A 15,475-nucleotide genomic window follows, 5' to 3' on the forward strand; every position below is an offset into this window, starting at 1 on the left:
GAATCCATGAAGCAACTGTCACGTGTTGGATTGGTTTGAGCACAAAAAACACCCTTAATATGAAATGACGACTTAGCTCTGGAAGCTCCCTAATAAGTGAAAAATATGTTCGAGTATTATTTAAATAACATTTCAATGTCTATTTCATATTAACAATGCATGCAGAAATTACATAACTCCAAAAATATTAACAAAAACAAAACCTTAAACTATGAATGTAATTCATAAATAATACCAAAAGGTTCCAAATTTTCTTGTAGTAGTATTAAAAAATACAAGACCTAAATTAATTTTGGTTTTATAACTACTATACAAAATAAAAAATTTTGAAAGTAAATTGTATTTTTTCCTAACTATACAAACCTGAGGTCCTTTACATAACTACCGCCTGGTAGGCGGGCCTACCCCGCCTGCCCGGATGTAAACGCTCCACTTTACCTTTCGGCCCAGGTTTAGATTGAGGGGTGGCATGAGGTGGGCATAAATGTGAAGGACCTCAGGTTTCTATAGTTAGGAAAAATACAATTTACTTTCAAAAATTGTGATTTGTTCCTACACGATATACAAACCCTTGGTCCTTTAAATAAGGAAGACTCACTGATTGGTGGGAGGAATGTAAGCCTCTAGAACTGACTGGAGCTCTGCACACCTGGGCTATTTATCCAGGTCATAAGAGCAAGGAAGAGTGCCCTGCCTCTGACAACTTGATCGGAGTTTCCAAAATAAGTGAGGAATCGTAACTCATCCGAAAAGGGCTGGGAAGAGCATTTAAGAGTCGGGGCATTATTGCAGTTCTGGGAAGGGTTTGCATTATTGCCGGTCTCCTTCCTCCCCTTGCTAGAGGAAGGAGTGGGATTGTGGGATTGCTTCTATGATTCTGATAAGAAAAATAGAAAGGAAGCTCCATATGCAAGCTTACGCATCAATCACCCGACCAGCCAGTGTAAGTTCGAGTCCTATCCTCAACCTGAAGGAAGAGGAGTAGAAGGACAAGGAGGGGAAGGTGGAGAAGCCAGTCACTCTCACATCCTTCTTATCTCTAGAACCGGACACCATAGGCGAGATGCAACTTGTCCTCTTGAAGGAGCCGGGTAAGCGAACACAACCTGTAAGCATCCACCACCGGTCCAAGGAAAAGAGGTTCCAAGGACCTGTGGGCAGACCTGAAGGAAGAAAGATATAAATATGGTTGCAATGAGACCTCATCTATCTTCCGGTCCGACATATTCTATGGAGTGATGAAATGTACCCAGCCACTGGACTATCCAACTGCAGAGAAGTCTCTCACGGTCTCGTAAGACTCGGAGAAAGATGTGTCATTGGACACTTCTGCATTGGCAGTCTGCAGTGGATAAAGGCATCGACCCTCAATGATGGGTGTTGATCCTTCATGGGTGCAGCAACACACCAGTAGGACAAAGTAATGACTGATCTGGATTAACCAATACAAAGTTGACAGCGCAGATCATGAACGACTAGGACTCGTCAACAGATGCAGACTGATTGTGCTGCCACGCATCTGAGACGTAGTCACAACATGACACCCGCCTTTTGAAGGGATATGCTGAGGACAACCATGCAAATCGTCTGTCTTGTTCGCCAATGATGTTGAGAGACGAATGATGATTCTTGCGAGGCATGTGCACATCAGACGGTAGTCAAATGCCTTCTAGAGACTGAGGTCCTTGTGATGGCAAGACAGAAGTTTCTCTCAGTAGTTGAATCTCAACCAAGGAGAAACAATACTATATTACTAGGGAATGACTAAGGTGAATGTGGACCTACGTCTTCATAGTTGAATTCAGAGAAGTAACCTCTCAAGATTCTGATCATAGAAAAAGTCCCATCGATGACACCAACCAGTGAAGACAACTTTAATCCCTGTTGTTTTACAGAGGACTGAAAAAGTTAATCTGTTACTTCATTGCTGCTCGGTGAGAAAGTCGGAGTTTGCAATGAAAGCAGAGAGTCTTTCAATAATGAAAACACAGGGATTGTACTGCCTGAAGAAAAGCCTCTTGTGGGTTGGATCAGGGAGGAAGTTTCTATTTACTTTGGAAGCAGAGCTAGTCGGGTGGGGAACAGGTAAAGTCTTCCGTTATTCATTTACAATTTGGGGTGAACAAAGAATAATTTACCACCTTACGAATTAGGAAATGTATATCTGACGACAAAACTCAAATTGTCTGAAGAAAATCATGGGGCAATGGAACAGAAGACCAGGATACAAACTTCTGTTATACCGTGGGGTAAATAGAAAGATGATAACAAGTCTAATGAGATATATCTGTCTGAAAATTCTCGTAATGGTAAATGTGGTGCAGGAGAAATGGGCATTATGCGAGAATTCCGATCAAAGTAGTAAAGACCCAAGTCTGTGATTGCTGGGCAGAGAGCTTTGAATTGATAGTAAATCCTTGATGGAGGAGAAACAATACCAAACCCAAAAGAATCTCGGAGAGCAAGTAGTACTGAGACAGAGCCCTAAACCACTCGCTCAGCTTATCGTATTGAGTTGCCTGGTAGTGCATTCCATGAAGGAATGCATTCGGCTAGAACCATCGAGCGCAAAAAAGATACACTCGAGCATCTGCGGGGGGAAGAAAACCCTCTTGTTCGGTGATAATGCAAATACTGTGGTTTTGTTGGGAAACAATACCACTAGCTATCTCAAAATCAAAACCGGTAACTCTTGGGAGACCCAAAAGGCTGTCTTGAGTTTCAGGTTATTAAGAGAAGGTCCTATTTGTCTCAGTCACATACCAAAAGAATTAACTTCCAGATATGCGCCTACTACTCGGACAAAGCAACTGATAACAGAAGCATGTCGCAAGAGAAATATACTAGTATGTTTGTAGGTTGATGTAAATCCCACTCCAGCCTAATTCTTCTTCATTCGAGAGACAAGAATAAGGACTGGAAGCAGACCTCCTTCATTGTCTAATGAAGAGAGCGAAGGTGAAGTTTTCCCAAAGGGAGACTTCTATGGTGATAACAGGATACCGAAGACTACTAGTTCAAGCCGAACTGGTTGTTCCCAAACCAGCAGCACTGGAGAGCTGTTCAAACCTCTCAGTGCTATCCATCCTGAACAGATTGACATATGTTCGGTAAGATCCTAAGATTGAACCAAAAACAGTCTCTCAGGTTTGAACTCTCAGGAGTAGACTCAATAGAAATCCTTTTATTTCTTTGTTCATTCCAGTATAACCAGGAATTAGAGGGAAAAAAGAGAGGAGGATTGACTGTTCTTGCCTGCTCTTCCCTGAACTTGTGATGTTCTCACTCTGTTAAATGAAACATTCATTTCCTACAGCTGTTTCGTTCAAGGGAGCGAAAGTTGACCAGAGTTAAATGCAGTAAAACCTGGTGAGAACTTGCCACGTCTTTCTACGCATTTATCTTCTCTGAGATCGAACCTCACGAAGAGACTACACAGAGGACCTCCTCCTATATCCTTTAGATGCCTTGTCCCAAGGGACAGCGACATCGATCTTGGCACCTGAAGAACAACCATTCCTGGCTTTCACAGGTGGGTCCGAAGACTACTTATCACTGATTGTGGATGTACGACCCACCTCGGAGGTTGTACACTTGCAGAGACCAGTACATGGGTAAACCCAACGCAGCCCTGGTTCCCTGAGCACTGCCCTTGGAACCAGACAAGAGAACAAACCTGAATTTGAACTCCTTGGGATCCCAAGACACTATATTTTGTGGATAGCGTCCAGGTTCCCGCCCCATTAAGAGTATGTGAGCCGAAGAGACAGCCAATTACTTTTTCTCCAGGGAAAGAATGCAGACCCTTAGACCCTTAAAAGCCTCGAAGTAAGAAGACTTCTTAAGGGGCAGAGAATACCTTCCTCTTCTTAGAACTGGGACCTTTTGAAGAGGGAGGTCAGGAGGCATCAGATGACGAAGACAAAAGACGATGACCCAGTGAAAGCTCGCTGCAACACGGGAAGGGAGGGTGCTATGTCATGGCGAGGAACCGCGCCAATCAAGAGCAGAGAGTTTGTTCGTTACAGCTGAGCACTCAGATCGCCAGAGCTATCTTATCGAGCTGAGCCGAGCGAGCTGAGCAGAGCACCACTACATAATTATGAGTGGTAATTGTCAACAAAGAACTATCCCTTCTTCCCAATTAACTGTTCTCCTTCGAGGCCAAAGCTCCAAGAAGAAGAATAAGAGGGATTCTGTGTCTGCTGGCCTATGTGTTTGCTGGCCTATGTGTTTGCTGGCCTGTGTTAGGACCCTAAGGTCCAATTGAGAATGGTACTTGACCATTCACCCAGAAGATGTTGCATGCAGTTCCAAGCTCTACATAACTCCAAACCAGACTGAGGAGCAGACTCATCTGTACTGGCAAAGACTTATCTCGCCATCCAAGCAGTCGTAATAGTGAGCCCTCAGCGAGCGTTAGAATTTGTAAGAATTCCCATGCTTGGCAAGAAAAACCCGACTCTTGTAAGACAATAATCGGGCGAGCCTTGTCTCGCCCTGGTCCTGGTACTCGGCAATATGATGAAGCCAAGCAATTGGTGAACGCCAACAAAACCCAGGGATCCAGGTGGTCGGCAAGACTCCCGATTTATTGTAATAATCATTGGTAATGCCAGTGTTTGGAAATCTCAGAAAACCAAATCACTCAGTGAACGCTAGAAATTCCAAGGAATTTAATGGCTTAGTGAGACTCCCGATTTTCGTATTAACAATTACCGAGAATGTCTGTCTCGCCCAAGTGTTTGGAAATTACAGAAAAACCATAACACTGAGAATGTCAGAAATTCCAAGGAATTTGAGCATTTAGTGAGATTCCTGGGTATCGTAGTAACAATTATCAGGAATTCTCATTTTGCCCAAGTGTTTGAAGATCGTAGAAGACCAAAACACTCGGAGAATGCTAGAAATTCCAAAGAATTTTAAGCGCTTGGCGAGACATCCGAATTTCATCAAATGATCATCAGGGTGGGGCCCCTCCTCAACTCCCGTAGAAATCGAGGAGGAACGGGAATCAAAACCAGTAGCATTTAAGACTGGAATGAGAGTACAATTCAACAGAATATAGAATCGAGGCTCCCAAAATGCAAGAACCCATAGGGGACTGAATTTAAATCCGTCCAAGGACAGAAAAAGCCATGCAGACATAGTCTCCAGTTTTGACATAAGATCCTTCCTCAACAACATGGACGTACATCTGGCAGGACTCTACAATCACTCCAAGAATGTAGTCCCCAGACGATGAATCCTACTGGGAGCACTCTGCAGGATTCCTTTTCACCTAGCCCCTCCCAGCATAGCCATAGGAAGTAGAGGGAATAGGTGAGGAAGACTGGACGCTCTTACTTGCCCTGCTAACGGAACTAGCAGAAGTGAGTCAAAGGTAGCCATCAACCTGCGGTAATACTGCGACGCAAGTCTAGGAAAGGGTTATCATCTGGAGAAAACGCTTTCCCAAGGAGGGTTAAAAAACTCTCACACAGCAGGTGAAATGTTCGCCGCCACTGAGACCAGTCAGTCACACGAAGGTAACAGTCATCTGGGTGGGGCTGAGCGTGCACCTGACTGGAGAGAGCCAGTACTGTCTTCCAACGCATCTAAGTCCTTGCCAAAGCCAAAACCTCTCAAGAGGACCGAATGGGAGGGCCCTTACTGGTCTGCGTGCACAGTCCCGCGGGACTGTTATGTCAACCCTGGGAACCGCGCAATCACCGCGAGAGCGATCACCAGCAAGACGCGAGTCACCTGAGTCATTCACTCCTTTCTTCCACTCCGTGCCCAAATCGTGACTGTGAGTGGACTTAACGTAACTCACTCTGGATGCACGAGAATCTGAAGATTTATGTGCACCCAGGAAACTTGCAAACAAGCGCCCGACACGGAACTAGTCTTAGGGGCAGAACCTCTAGGACTAGCAGCAGAAATGCGAACAGAAGTTTGCACTTCTATGTCTCCCAACATGCTAGGCCCTAGGGACAGCGTGACGGTTCCTGTTCCCGAAGGAACGGGAGAGCCTGCAGAAGACCCAACGGCTTCCTCAGTTCGAGGAGGCAGACCCTTAGAAGTCCCGTGACCAGACTTCATAGGGGAGGGGGAGACTACCTTCTCCTTCTTCGGCAGGGAGCCTTAGAAGTTGAAGGTGTGGAGGCTGATGAAAAATATGATTCCAAAGAGGAAGATGACGATACTTGACAAGCTCTCTTCCTCTTCAACTTCTCCAAATTCTGCAACTTATGCTACAGGATGAGGTACATTTACCAGCAGGAACAGTAGAGTTATTAATCACAGGGTAGTGACGAAACTCCACAATATCAGTGGTAAATGAATATGATTTCCAGCAGGGGAACAGTACACACACTTGAGGATCAATATCACAGCATGCTACGAGTTACAGGTACAATTCCAAGGTCAGGATAACCAACACTGAGAGATATCCAACGATCTACTGCTGTAATACTCTATCACCACTGTTAGCCTATAAAAGAAAGAAAATAAGATTTAAAGTAATAAGGATACTCCTCTCGCATCCAAGGGCACCGCCTTCCAAAATGATAGGAGATCCCTCAAACACCAACAACACATGCCCCCACTTCTATCTTTGTCCGATATCTAGCAAAAGGATGAAGGCAAAAGGAATTACCAGAAGAAACAAAAGGACAAACCTCCGAAGTTCCCCTCGGTAATTTCCAAAGCGCAAGCGTAAATTTCGGATGAATACATGCCTCATCCTAATGTTAAAGGGCAAAAATATGTACTAATAAAGTTGTTGGCATACCTTTGCCTCCGACCCTTAACACAGAGTATAAAGGCGGCTATGAAGGCTATCACAAAAAGTGGGTTTGCATGTTAACCCTCTTACACCGATAGGACGTATTAAACGTCGAGATAAATTATCTCCCGGGTGCCGATTGGACGTATTAAACGTCGACATAAAAAAAGTTTTTTAAAAATACTTATAGGCCTACCAGGCGAAAACTTTTGAATCACGCGCCTTGGGGGATGCTAGGAGCTCACGGATCAAGGCGTTATTTTGTTTACAATCGTTACGCAGGCGCGCAAGCGCGAAAGCGCGAATTTCTTTCTTATCGCACTAAAAAGTATCAGTGACACATCTCGGAAATTATTTCGTCACTTTGACATAATTTTTGCACCATTTTAAATTAGCCGTTACATGAAGTATTATATATGAAAATGTGCGCAATTTCATGTAGAATACAACAAAAAATACTCATGATTGTAGCTTTTATCAGTTTTGAAATATTTTCATATAAATAACGATAAGTGCCAAAATTTCAACCTTCGGTCAAATTTGACTCTACCGAAATGGTTGAAAAACGCAATTGTAGGCTAAAACTCTTATATTTTAGTAATATTCAATCATTTACCTTCATTTTGCAACAAATTGGATGTCTCTAGCACAATATTTTGATTTATGGTGAATTTATGAAAAAAAACTTTTTCCTTACGTCAGCGCGGTAACTCTTCCGATAAATTTTTTTGTGCGATTGTCGTAATGTTTGCACCATTTTATATTAGCCGTTACATAAAGTTTTATATATGGAAATGTGCGCAATTTCATGCACAATACAACTAAAAACAACCCATGGTTGTAGCTTTTATCAGTTTTGAAATATTTTCATATAAATAATGATAAGTGCCAAAATTTCAACCTTCGGTCAACTTTGACTCTACCGAAATGGTCAAAAAATGCAATTGTAAGCTAAAACTCTTATATTCTAGTAATATTCAATCATTTACCTTCATTTTGCAACAAATTGGAAGTCTCTAGCACAATATTTCAATTTATGGTGAATTTATGGGGGAAAAAGAAAAAAAAATTCCTTACGTCCGCGCGGGAACTCTTCCGAAAAAAATCAAGAAATTTTTTTGTGCGATTGTCGTAATGTTTACACCATTTTAAATTAGCCGTTACATAAAGTTTTATATATGAAAATGTGCGCAATTTAATATAGAATACAAAAAAATGATTGAAGGTTGTAGCTTTTCTCATTTTCGAAATATTGCATATAAATCACGATAAATAGAAAAAAAACCACATTTGGTCAACTTTGACTCTACCGAAATGGTCGAAAAACGCAATTGTAAGCTAAAAATCTTACAGTCTAGTAATATTCAGTCATTTATCTTCATTTTGAAACAAAGTCGAGGTCTCTAGCACAATATTTAGATTTATGGTGAATTTAAAAATGTTATTGTTATAATACAATTAAGTTTGTTCATACTTACCTGGCAGATATATATAATTAGAGTGCCCACCCTCCTCCCCTCAGGAGACAGTGGCATTAATAAAATATGAATAGAAAATGGGAATGGTTCCTGATATCCGCCTCCCAGCGGCGGGAATGGGTACTACCACCTGGCCGCCCACTGCGTGTGCCGCGAGTTTTGAAATTCTGCCGGACTTCTGAAAATACAGCTATATATATATATCTGCCAGGTAAGTATGAACAAACTTAATTGTATTATAACAATAACATTTTGTTCATGCCACTTACCTGACAGATATATATATAGCTGAATCCCACCTTCGGATGGTGGGAAGAGACAGAATAGGATTTGTAGGAAACTTAAATTAAGTAGATGATGTACACCTTGGTTCCTCACCTGTTAGCAAAGTAGACTCTGTGATTACTGTCACTTAAGCCTGCTTTTGCTTAATCAGAGTTGCCAGCCAGGTGGAGACCTGTAGTGCTGGTGCGCTCTGGATGATCTGTCAACTGGGACGTGACCTCAACGTGACAAACCATCGAGCCATACATATGAGGGCAACGAAGCAACTGACCACCACCTGACCAATTATCCAAAGACCCCCTGAACACTAAACTAAGGGATGGGAGATCTTCACACAAGACTCACCACAACCCAAAAACACAACAATTAAAACTTACCTAAACCTAACTAAGGGATAGGGAGAGAGCTACCTCCAGCCCCCAAGACTGTGTCTGCAGAAACGTATGGCCCAAGAGAATTACAGTTGTCATAAATCGTTCTCACATCCCTTAGGTAATGTGAGGCGAAGACAGAGTTGCTCCTCCAAAAGGTGCCATCAAGAATGTCCTTGATTGACATGTTCTTTTGGAAGGCAAGAGAGGTAGCGACAGCTCTAACTTCGTGAGCTTTCTCTCGTAAGAGGCTCAAATCAGTCTTCTGGCAAGATGAATGAGCCTCTTTAATGACGTCCCTCAGAAAGAAAGCAACAGCATTCTTAGATAAAGGTAATTCTGGTCTCTTCACAGAGCACCAGAGATTACCTGAGGGACCTCTTACCTCTTTTGTTCTATGCACATAGAACTTGAGAGCCCTGACAGGGCACAAGGGCTCCTATCTGGCGTTCTTGGCCCACTAGACTTGACATACCCTTGATCTCGAAGCTTTTCGGCCAAGGGTTAGAAGGATTTTCATTCTTTGCCAAGAAAGTTGGGCTCAAAGAGCAGACAGCATTGTCTCCTTTGAATCCCACTAGATGACTAAAAGCTTGTATTTCACTAACTCTCTTCGCCGTCGCCAGAGAAGTTAGGAAAAGAGATTTCCTTGTCAAGTTCCGAAGAGACGCTGCTTGAAGAGGCTCAAAAGGACTTGACATTAAGAACCTAAGAACTACGTCAAGGTTCCATGAAGGCGGTCTCGCTTGGGGAATCTTCGAAGTCTCAAAAGATTTCAAGAGATCATGAATATCTTTGTTGTCCGAAAGGTCCAGGCCTCTGTGCCTAAAAACCGCTGACAACATGCTCTTATATCCCTTAATGGTAGGGACTGCTAATTTCTGCACATTCCTAAGAAAGAGCAGAAAATCGGCTATCTGGTTCACAGAGGTCGTGGAAGAGGAAACTCCCTCCTTTTTACACCATGCCCTGAAGGAAGCCCACTTCGATTGGTATACAGCTCTTGTAGATGCACGTCTTGCATTTGCGATTGCTCTCGCAGCTGCTTTCGAAAAACCTCTCGCTCTGGCCAACTTTTCGATAGTCTGAACGCAGTCAGACCCAGAGCGGAGAGGTTTTGGTGATACCTTTCGAAGTGAGGCTGTTTGAGTAGATCTTTCCTCCAGGGCAACGTCCTTGGAAAGTCTACAAGGAAAGACATGACCTCTGTGAACCATTCTCTCGCTGGCCACATCGGGGCGATCAGGGTCAACCTCGTCCCTTCTGAAGCCGCAAACTTCCTCATGACTTCCCCCATGATCTTGAATGGCGGGAAGGCATACAGGTCTAGGCCCGTCCAACTCCATAGCGACGCGTCCACAGCGATTGCTTCTGGATCTAGGACCGGGGAGCAATACAGAGGAAGCCTCTTGGTCCTCGACGTCGCGAATAAGTTGACCAGAGGACGTCTCCACAACTTCCAAAGGTCTCGACACATGTCTTTGTGTAAGGTCCATTCCGTCGGTAGGATTTGTTCCTGACGACTGAGAAGGTCCGCCCTGACGTTTTGCACTCCTGCAATGAACCTCATCAGGATCGTAACCTTTCTCCTTTTTCCCCACAGCAGAATCTCCTTCGCCAGGTGAAACAAAATCCTGGAGTGTGTTCCTCCCTGATTCTTCAAATACACGAGTGCTGTGGTATAGTCGGAGTTTACTTGAACGATTTTGTTCGTCAAACTCCCTTCGAAGAACTGCAGAGACAGAAAGATCGCTGCTAGTTCTTTGACATTTATGTGCCAGGCTGCCTGTTCCCCTCTCCAGGAGCCTGACACTTCCTCCCCTCCTAGTGTTGCTCCCCAGCCCGCGATGGAAGCGTCTGAGAACAACACTAGGTCGGGGCTCAGAAGACTTAGGGACAAGCCCTCTTGTAGCTTCTGCGGATCGAACCACCATCTTAGATGGCTCTTTGTTGACTCTGAGATTCTCAAGATCGCATTGAGATCGTCCTTGGCCTTCCATTCGTCCGCAAGGAAAAACTGGAGAGGCCTGAGGTGCAGTCTTCCCAAGGAAACAAACCTTTCTAGCGAGGAAATGGTGCCCAGCAGACTCATCCATTCCCTCGCCGAGCAAGTTTCTTTCCCCAAGAAGGCTGAGATCTTCTCTAATCCTAGCCGCTGACGTTCCTGGGGCGGAAATGCTCGAAAAGCCACTGAATTCATCTGAATCCCCAGATACACGATGGACTGTGTCGGGGTCAGATGCGACTTTTCGAGGTTGACAAGAAGTCCCAGGGACTTCGCTAGGGCTAACGTGAACTGCAAGTCCTTCAGACACTTTTCTCTCGACGACGCTCTGATAAGCCAGTCGTCGAGGTAAAGGGAAACTCTTATCCCTGAAGAGTGTAGCCACCTCACCACATTCTTCATGACTACGGTGAACACCATTGGAGCCGTGGTCAGGCCAAAACAAAGAGCTCTGAACTGCCACACTTTTTTGCCCAAGACGAATCTTAGGTACTTTCTTGAAAGAGGGTGGATCGAGATGTGAAAGTACGCGTCCTGCAGGTCTAAGGACACCATCCAGTCGCCTGGTCTCAAGGCTCCCAGAACAGACTGAGGCGTCTCCATCGTGAATTTGGTCTTTTCCACAAAAAGATTGAGCCTGCTTACATCTAGGACTGGACGCCAACCCGACGACTGCTTTGGTACTAGGAAAATCCTGTTGTAAAAGCCTGGAGACCCCAGGTCCGCGACTTGTTCCACCGCTCTTTTTTCGATCATCTGTTGTAAAAGATCGAACAACACTTGTTTCTTTTCTCCCTGATAAGATGGAGAAAGGTCTCTGGGAGTCGTGGAAAGAGGAGGAGGATCTAAAAAGGGGATCTTGTACCCCTGCTCCACGATCTTGAGGGACCAAGGGTCCGTATCTCTCTCTCTCCATGCTCCCGCAAAGGACTTCAGTCTGGCTCCAACTGGTGTCTGAAGGACATGCGTTTCACTTGGATGGCTTGGGTTTGAAGGAAGCTCTTCCTCTTGCAAGCCCTCTCCCTCGAGGAGCTGCTCTCGAGGGAGGAGCCCCACGAAGGGTTTTAACCTTCTTCGGCGGTCGCACAAAAGACGAAGAAGTGGAAGGAACTGCCGGACGTCTCGAGGACTGGGCTAAGAGGTCCTGCGTTGCTTTTTCTTGCAAACTGCTTGCCAGGTCCTTAACCAAAGTCTGGGGGAAGAGATGGCTCGTAAGAGGAGAAAAGAGCAGCTCCGCTTTCTGAGCTGGAGTAACCGATCTAGCTGTGAAGTTACACAGCAAAGCTCTCTTCTTCAGGAAGGCAGTCCCAAAATGAGAGACAAGCTCCTCTGAACCATCCCTGGACGGCCTTGCCTCCATGCACGATAGCACGCTGGGACAGCTCCCCCAAACTGAGAGACTCTGGGCTTCTAGATTGCAGATCTAGAACTCCCAAGCACCAGTCCAAGAAGTTGAAGACTTCAAGAGTCCGCAGCAGCCCCTTCAAATGATGGTCTGTCTCCGTAGGGGTCCAGGTTACTTTAGCAGTGGATAAAAGGGACCTCCTCTGAGAGTCCACCAAGCTGGAGAAATCCCCTTGAGCTGAAGAAGGAATTCTCACACCCACGTCTCCTTTGGTTTCATACCAAATACCTCCTTTACCGCTGAGTCTAGAGGGAGGAAGGGCGAAAGTTGTCTTGCCCTGATCCTTCCTTCGTTCCATCCAGTCTTGGATTTTCTTGAAGGCCCGCTTAGTGGAGAGCGAAGTCTTCATTTCGACAAACTCCGGGGTCTTACATGTCTTCGAGGATGAAAACTGCGAAGGAGGAGACTTGGGAGCTGCAGGCTGGAACTTGTCCCCGAAGGACGAGCGCAACAGCCGCACAAGAACTTTGTAGTCCGAGATTGAAGAGGCAGCAGAAGGTTCCTCTTCAACAGAGTCAGCAGGACTACTCAATTCTCCTTCTTCCCTAATCGGAAGAGGAGACCGCCTCTCCGGAGAGGGCGTACGTCTATCGGGTCTTGCCTTAATCAAAGACCCCTGTTGTTTAATAGTAGAAGCCTTATCTAGGCTGTCTTCCTTGTGGCGTTTACCGCTTGAAGGAGGCAGAGCGTCCTGACGGCGATGAGCGTCCTTAACGACGACCGAGGCCGCCTTATTTCCAAGAGAAGCGTCCTTACGTTTCTTCAACGAAAAGGTAGACTTGGTATCTGTTTTCTCTTTAAAAGGAGACATGTCACGACGAGCGTCCTTCCGAGCGTCCTGGTGCACGTCGTCTTCTTGCTCGGAGTCCTCCGAAGCGTCCTGAAAAGCGTCCTGCCGAGCGTCCTGAGCGCACTCAAAAGCGTCCTGAGCGTCCTCTCGAGAATCACGGCAAGCAGCCTGCCCATGACGTTGAGAGGGAACGAAAGCGTCCTGACGACCCGCCTTCTTAGCGGGCGAACGAGATCAGCGAATCGCCAAAGGAGACGCAATCGGCGAAAGAGACGAACGAGGAGAGGGAGAAGGAGACTGCTTCGTCCTCTTGACGGGCAGCCTAAGGTCCTTCCTCCGCTTAGGCTCGACTGCTGCTGGGCGAGTCTTCTGAGCCATAAGCGTTGATAACTGGTCCTGAAGGGACAAAAGAATGTTCTTCGTTGGAGAAGAACGAACAGAGGGAGCAGGGCTGATCCTGCGAGAAGACGAGGGGCGAGGGGACGCCTCCTTCCTTCTCACAGGTACAGCTACCTGCTTCTCAGGGATACGCGCCTGTGCGCGCAACCCAGCGTTCTCGTCGGATGAGATCCTACCTCTCTTCTGAGGCGGAAAAGCGTCATACGCGTCCGGAGAAGAGCGCAAAGAAAGTGGCGATACAGGACGTGAAGCATCCTCAACACGAAACGTCCTTTTCAGCGGACGAGAGTCTCTCCGAGCGCTCCACCCCTTTCGCGCGGGGAGGAACGCCTTCGGCGAGGACGAAAATAGCAGTCCTTAAGGATACGCGCCTGTGCGCGCTCCTTGACAGCCTGGGACTTTGCAACAAGGCCTGCCGAAGGGACGCCAGATCGGTGGGGAGCCCCTGTAACCCTCTTGCGGCTTTCGACATATCCCCTCCCTGATTCCTGGGAGTCCGATAGCGGTTTAGGCCTAGAGGCATTATGGGGCTGATCTGACGCCCCCTCCACAACACTAGGGGCACGATCACGCACTTGCACTGAGCCAGTTTCCAAGGCTTTCACTTTGGTCTCCAGAGTACGTAGAGACTCCAAAATAAGAGAAAGGGCATTACCTTCTCCCGACACAGATTCAGGGCCCGAAGGCAACAACACAGGTTTAGGAGATGCAAATTCTACAGGTGTTATAGCAGGAGAAATATTAGTACCCTTACCTTTTGTAGAACCACTCCTGGAGGAAGACCTCCTGATCCTATCGCGTTCCAATTTACGCCGATAGGAATCATACACCTTCCATCCATCATCGGTCAATCCATCACATTCATTGCACCGATCATCCACCAAACAAACATGCCCCCTACAACTCATACATACTGTGTGAGGGTCTACCGATGATTTCGGTAGCCTCACCTTACAATCACTCCTCACACACACTCTGAAACTCACTGCACTTGATCCAGACATCACGTTTACAGAAAAGCCAATCCAAAGTCAAAAAACGGTCCACTATCGCGTATGCCAATCCAACAATCCAAAATCAATACCAAAAGTCAATCAGATACTTAAATGCGAGTCAAATCCAAAAAATCCTAGGTGGAGGTCTGTAAACAGTAGTTTACCGACCGGCGACAGAAAAAAATATGAATAGAAAATGGGAATGGTTCCTGATATCAGCCTCCCAGCGGCGGGAATGGGTACTACCACCTGGCCGCCCACTGCGTGTGCCGCAAGTTTTGAAATTCTGTCGGACTTCAGAAAATACAGCTATATATATATATCTGTCAGGTAAGTGGCATGAACAAAATAAAAACTTTCCTTCCCTCCGCGCGCAGCTTCTCCGCCGCAAATCTCCGAAATGCGTACGTCACATTCTCGTTATATTTGCTCCATTTCATACTGGGCGTTTCATAGAGTTTTATATATGAAAATGTGCACAATTTCACGTAGAATGCAAAAAAAAATTGAAGGTTGTAGCTTTTCTCATTTTCGAAATATTTGCATATAAAAAAAATATAAAAAATTCGACATTCGGTCAACTTTAACTCATCCGAAATGGTCGAAAACTGCAATTGTAAGCTAAAACTCTTACAGTATAGTAATATTCAATCATTTATCTTCATTTTGAAACAAATTGGAAGTCTCTAGAACAATATTTAGATTTATGGTGAACTTTTGAAAAAAAAATTTTTACGTCCGCGCGTTACGAATTCATGCATCATTTTGTGATAATATTTCCTCTGTGTTGCTTTGATCGTTTTACAATGTGTTATATACCAAAATGATCGCAATTTAGTGTACAAAAAACGAAAAAAATTAACTTGTTAGCTTAACCGTTTGCTCACAGCGCGATTTGAATACAATTATATATGAAATTTTGTTTTTTGCCATATATCGCATTATTTATATATGATGATATTTTTGTTCATTTCTGAT

At 45.2% G+C, this 15,475-nt stretch overlaps 1 protein-coding gene across 3 annotated transcripts in view; it reads right to left on the reverse strand.

Moving 5' to 3' along the window:
* Positions 1–15,475, reverse strand: part of LOC135220779 (general transcription factor IIH subunit 4-like) — a 143,557-nt gene that overhangs the window by 117,170 nt on the left and 10,912 nt on the right. For 2 of the 3 annotated variants that reach the window (XM_064258253.1, XM_064258251.1), the window contains exon 2: positions 1–89. This exon is cut by the window's left edge and continues 19 nt beyond it. The exons of the other annotated variant lie outside the window; for it this stretch is intronic. In XM_064258253.1, coding sequence (XP_064114323.1) covers positions 1–89 — 89 coding nt within the window. The remainder of the gene's footprint in view (positions 90–15,475) is intronic. 3 annotated transcript variants of the gene reach the window in all.

This window comes from Macrobrachium nipponense, chromosome 2 (genome assembly GCF_015104395.2).
Source record: "Macrobrachium nipponense isolate FS-2020 chromosome 2, ASM1510439v2, whole genome shotgun sequence".
Taxonomy (NCBI): domain Eukaryota; kingdom Metazoa; phylum Arthropoda; class Malacostraca; order Decapoda; family Palaemonidae; genus Macrobrachium; species Macrobrachium nipponense.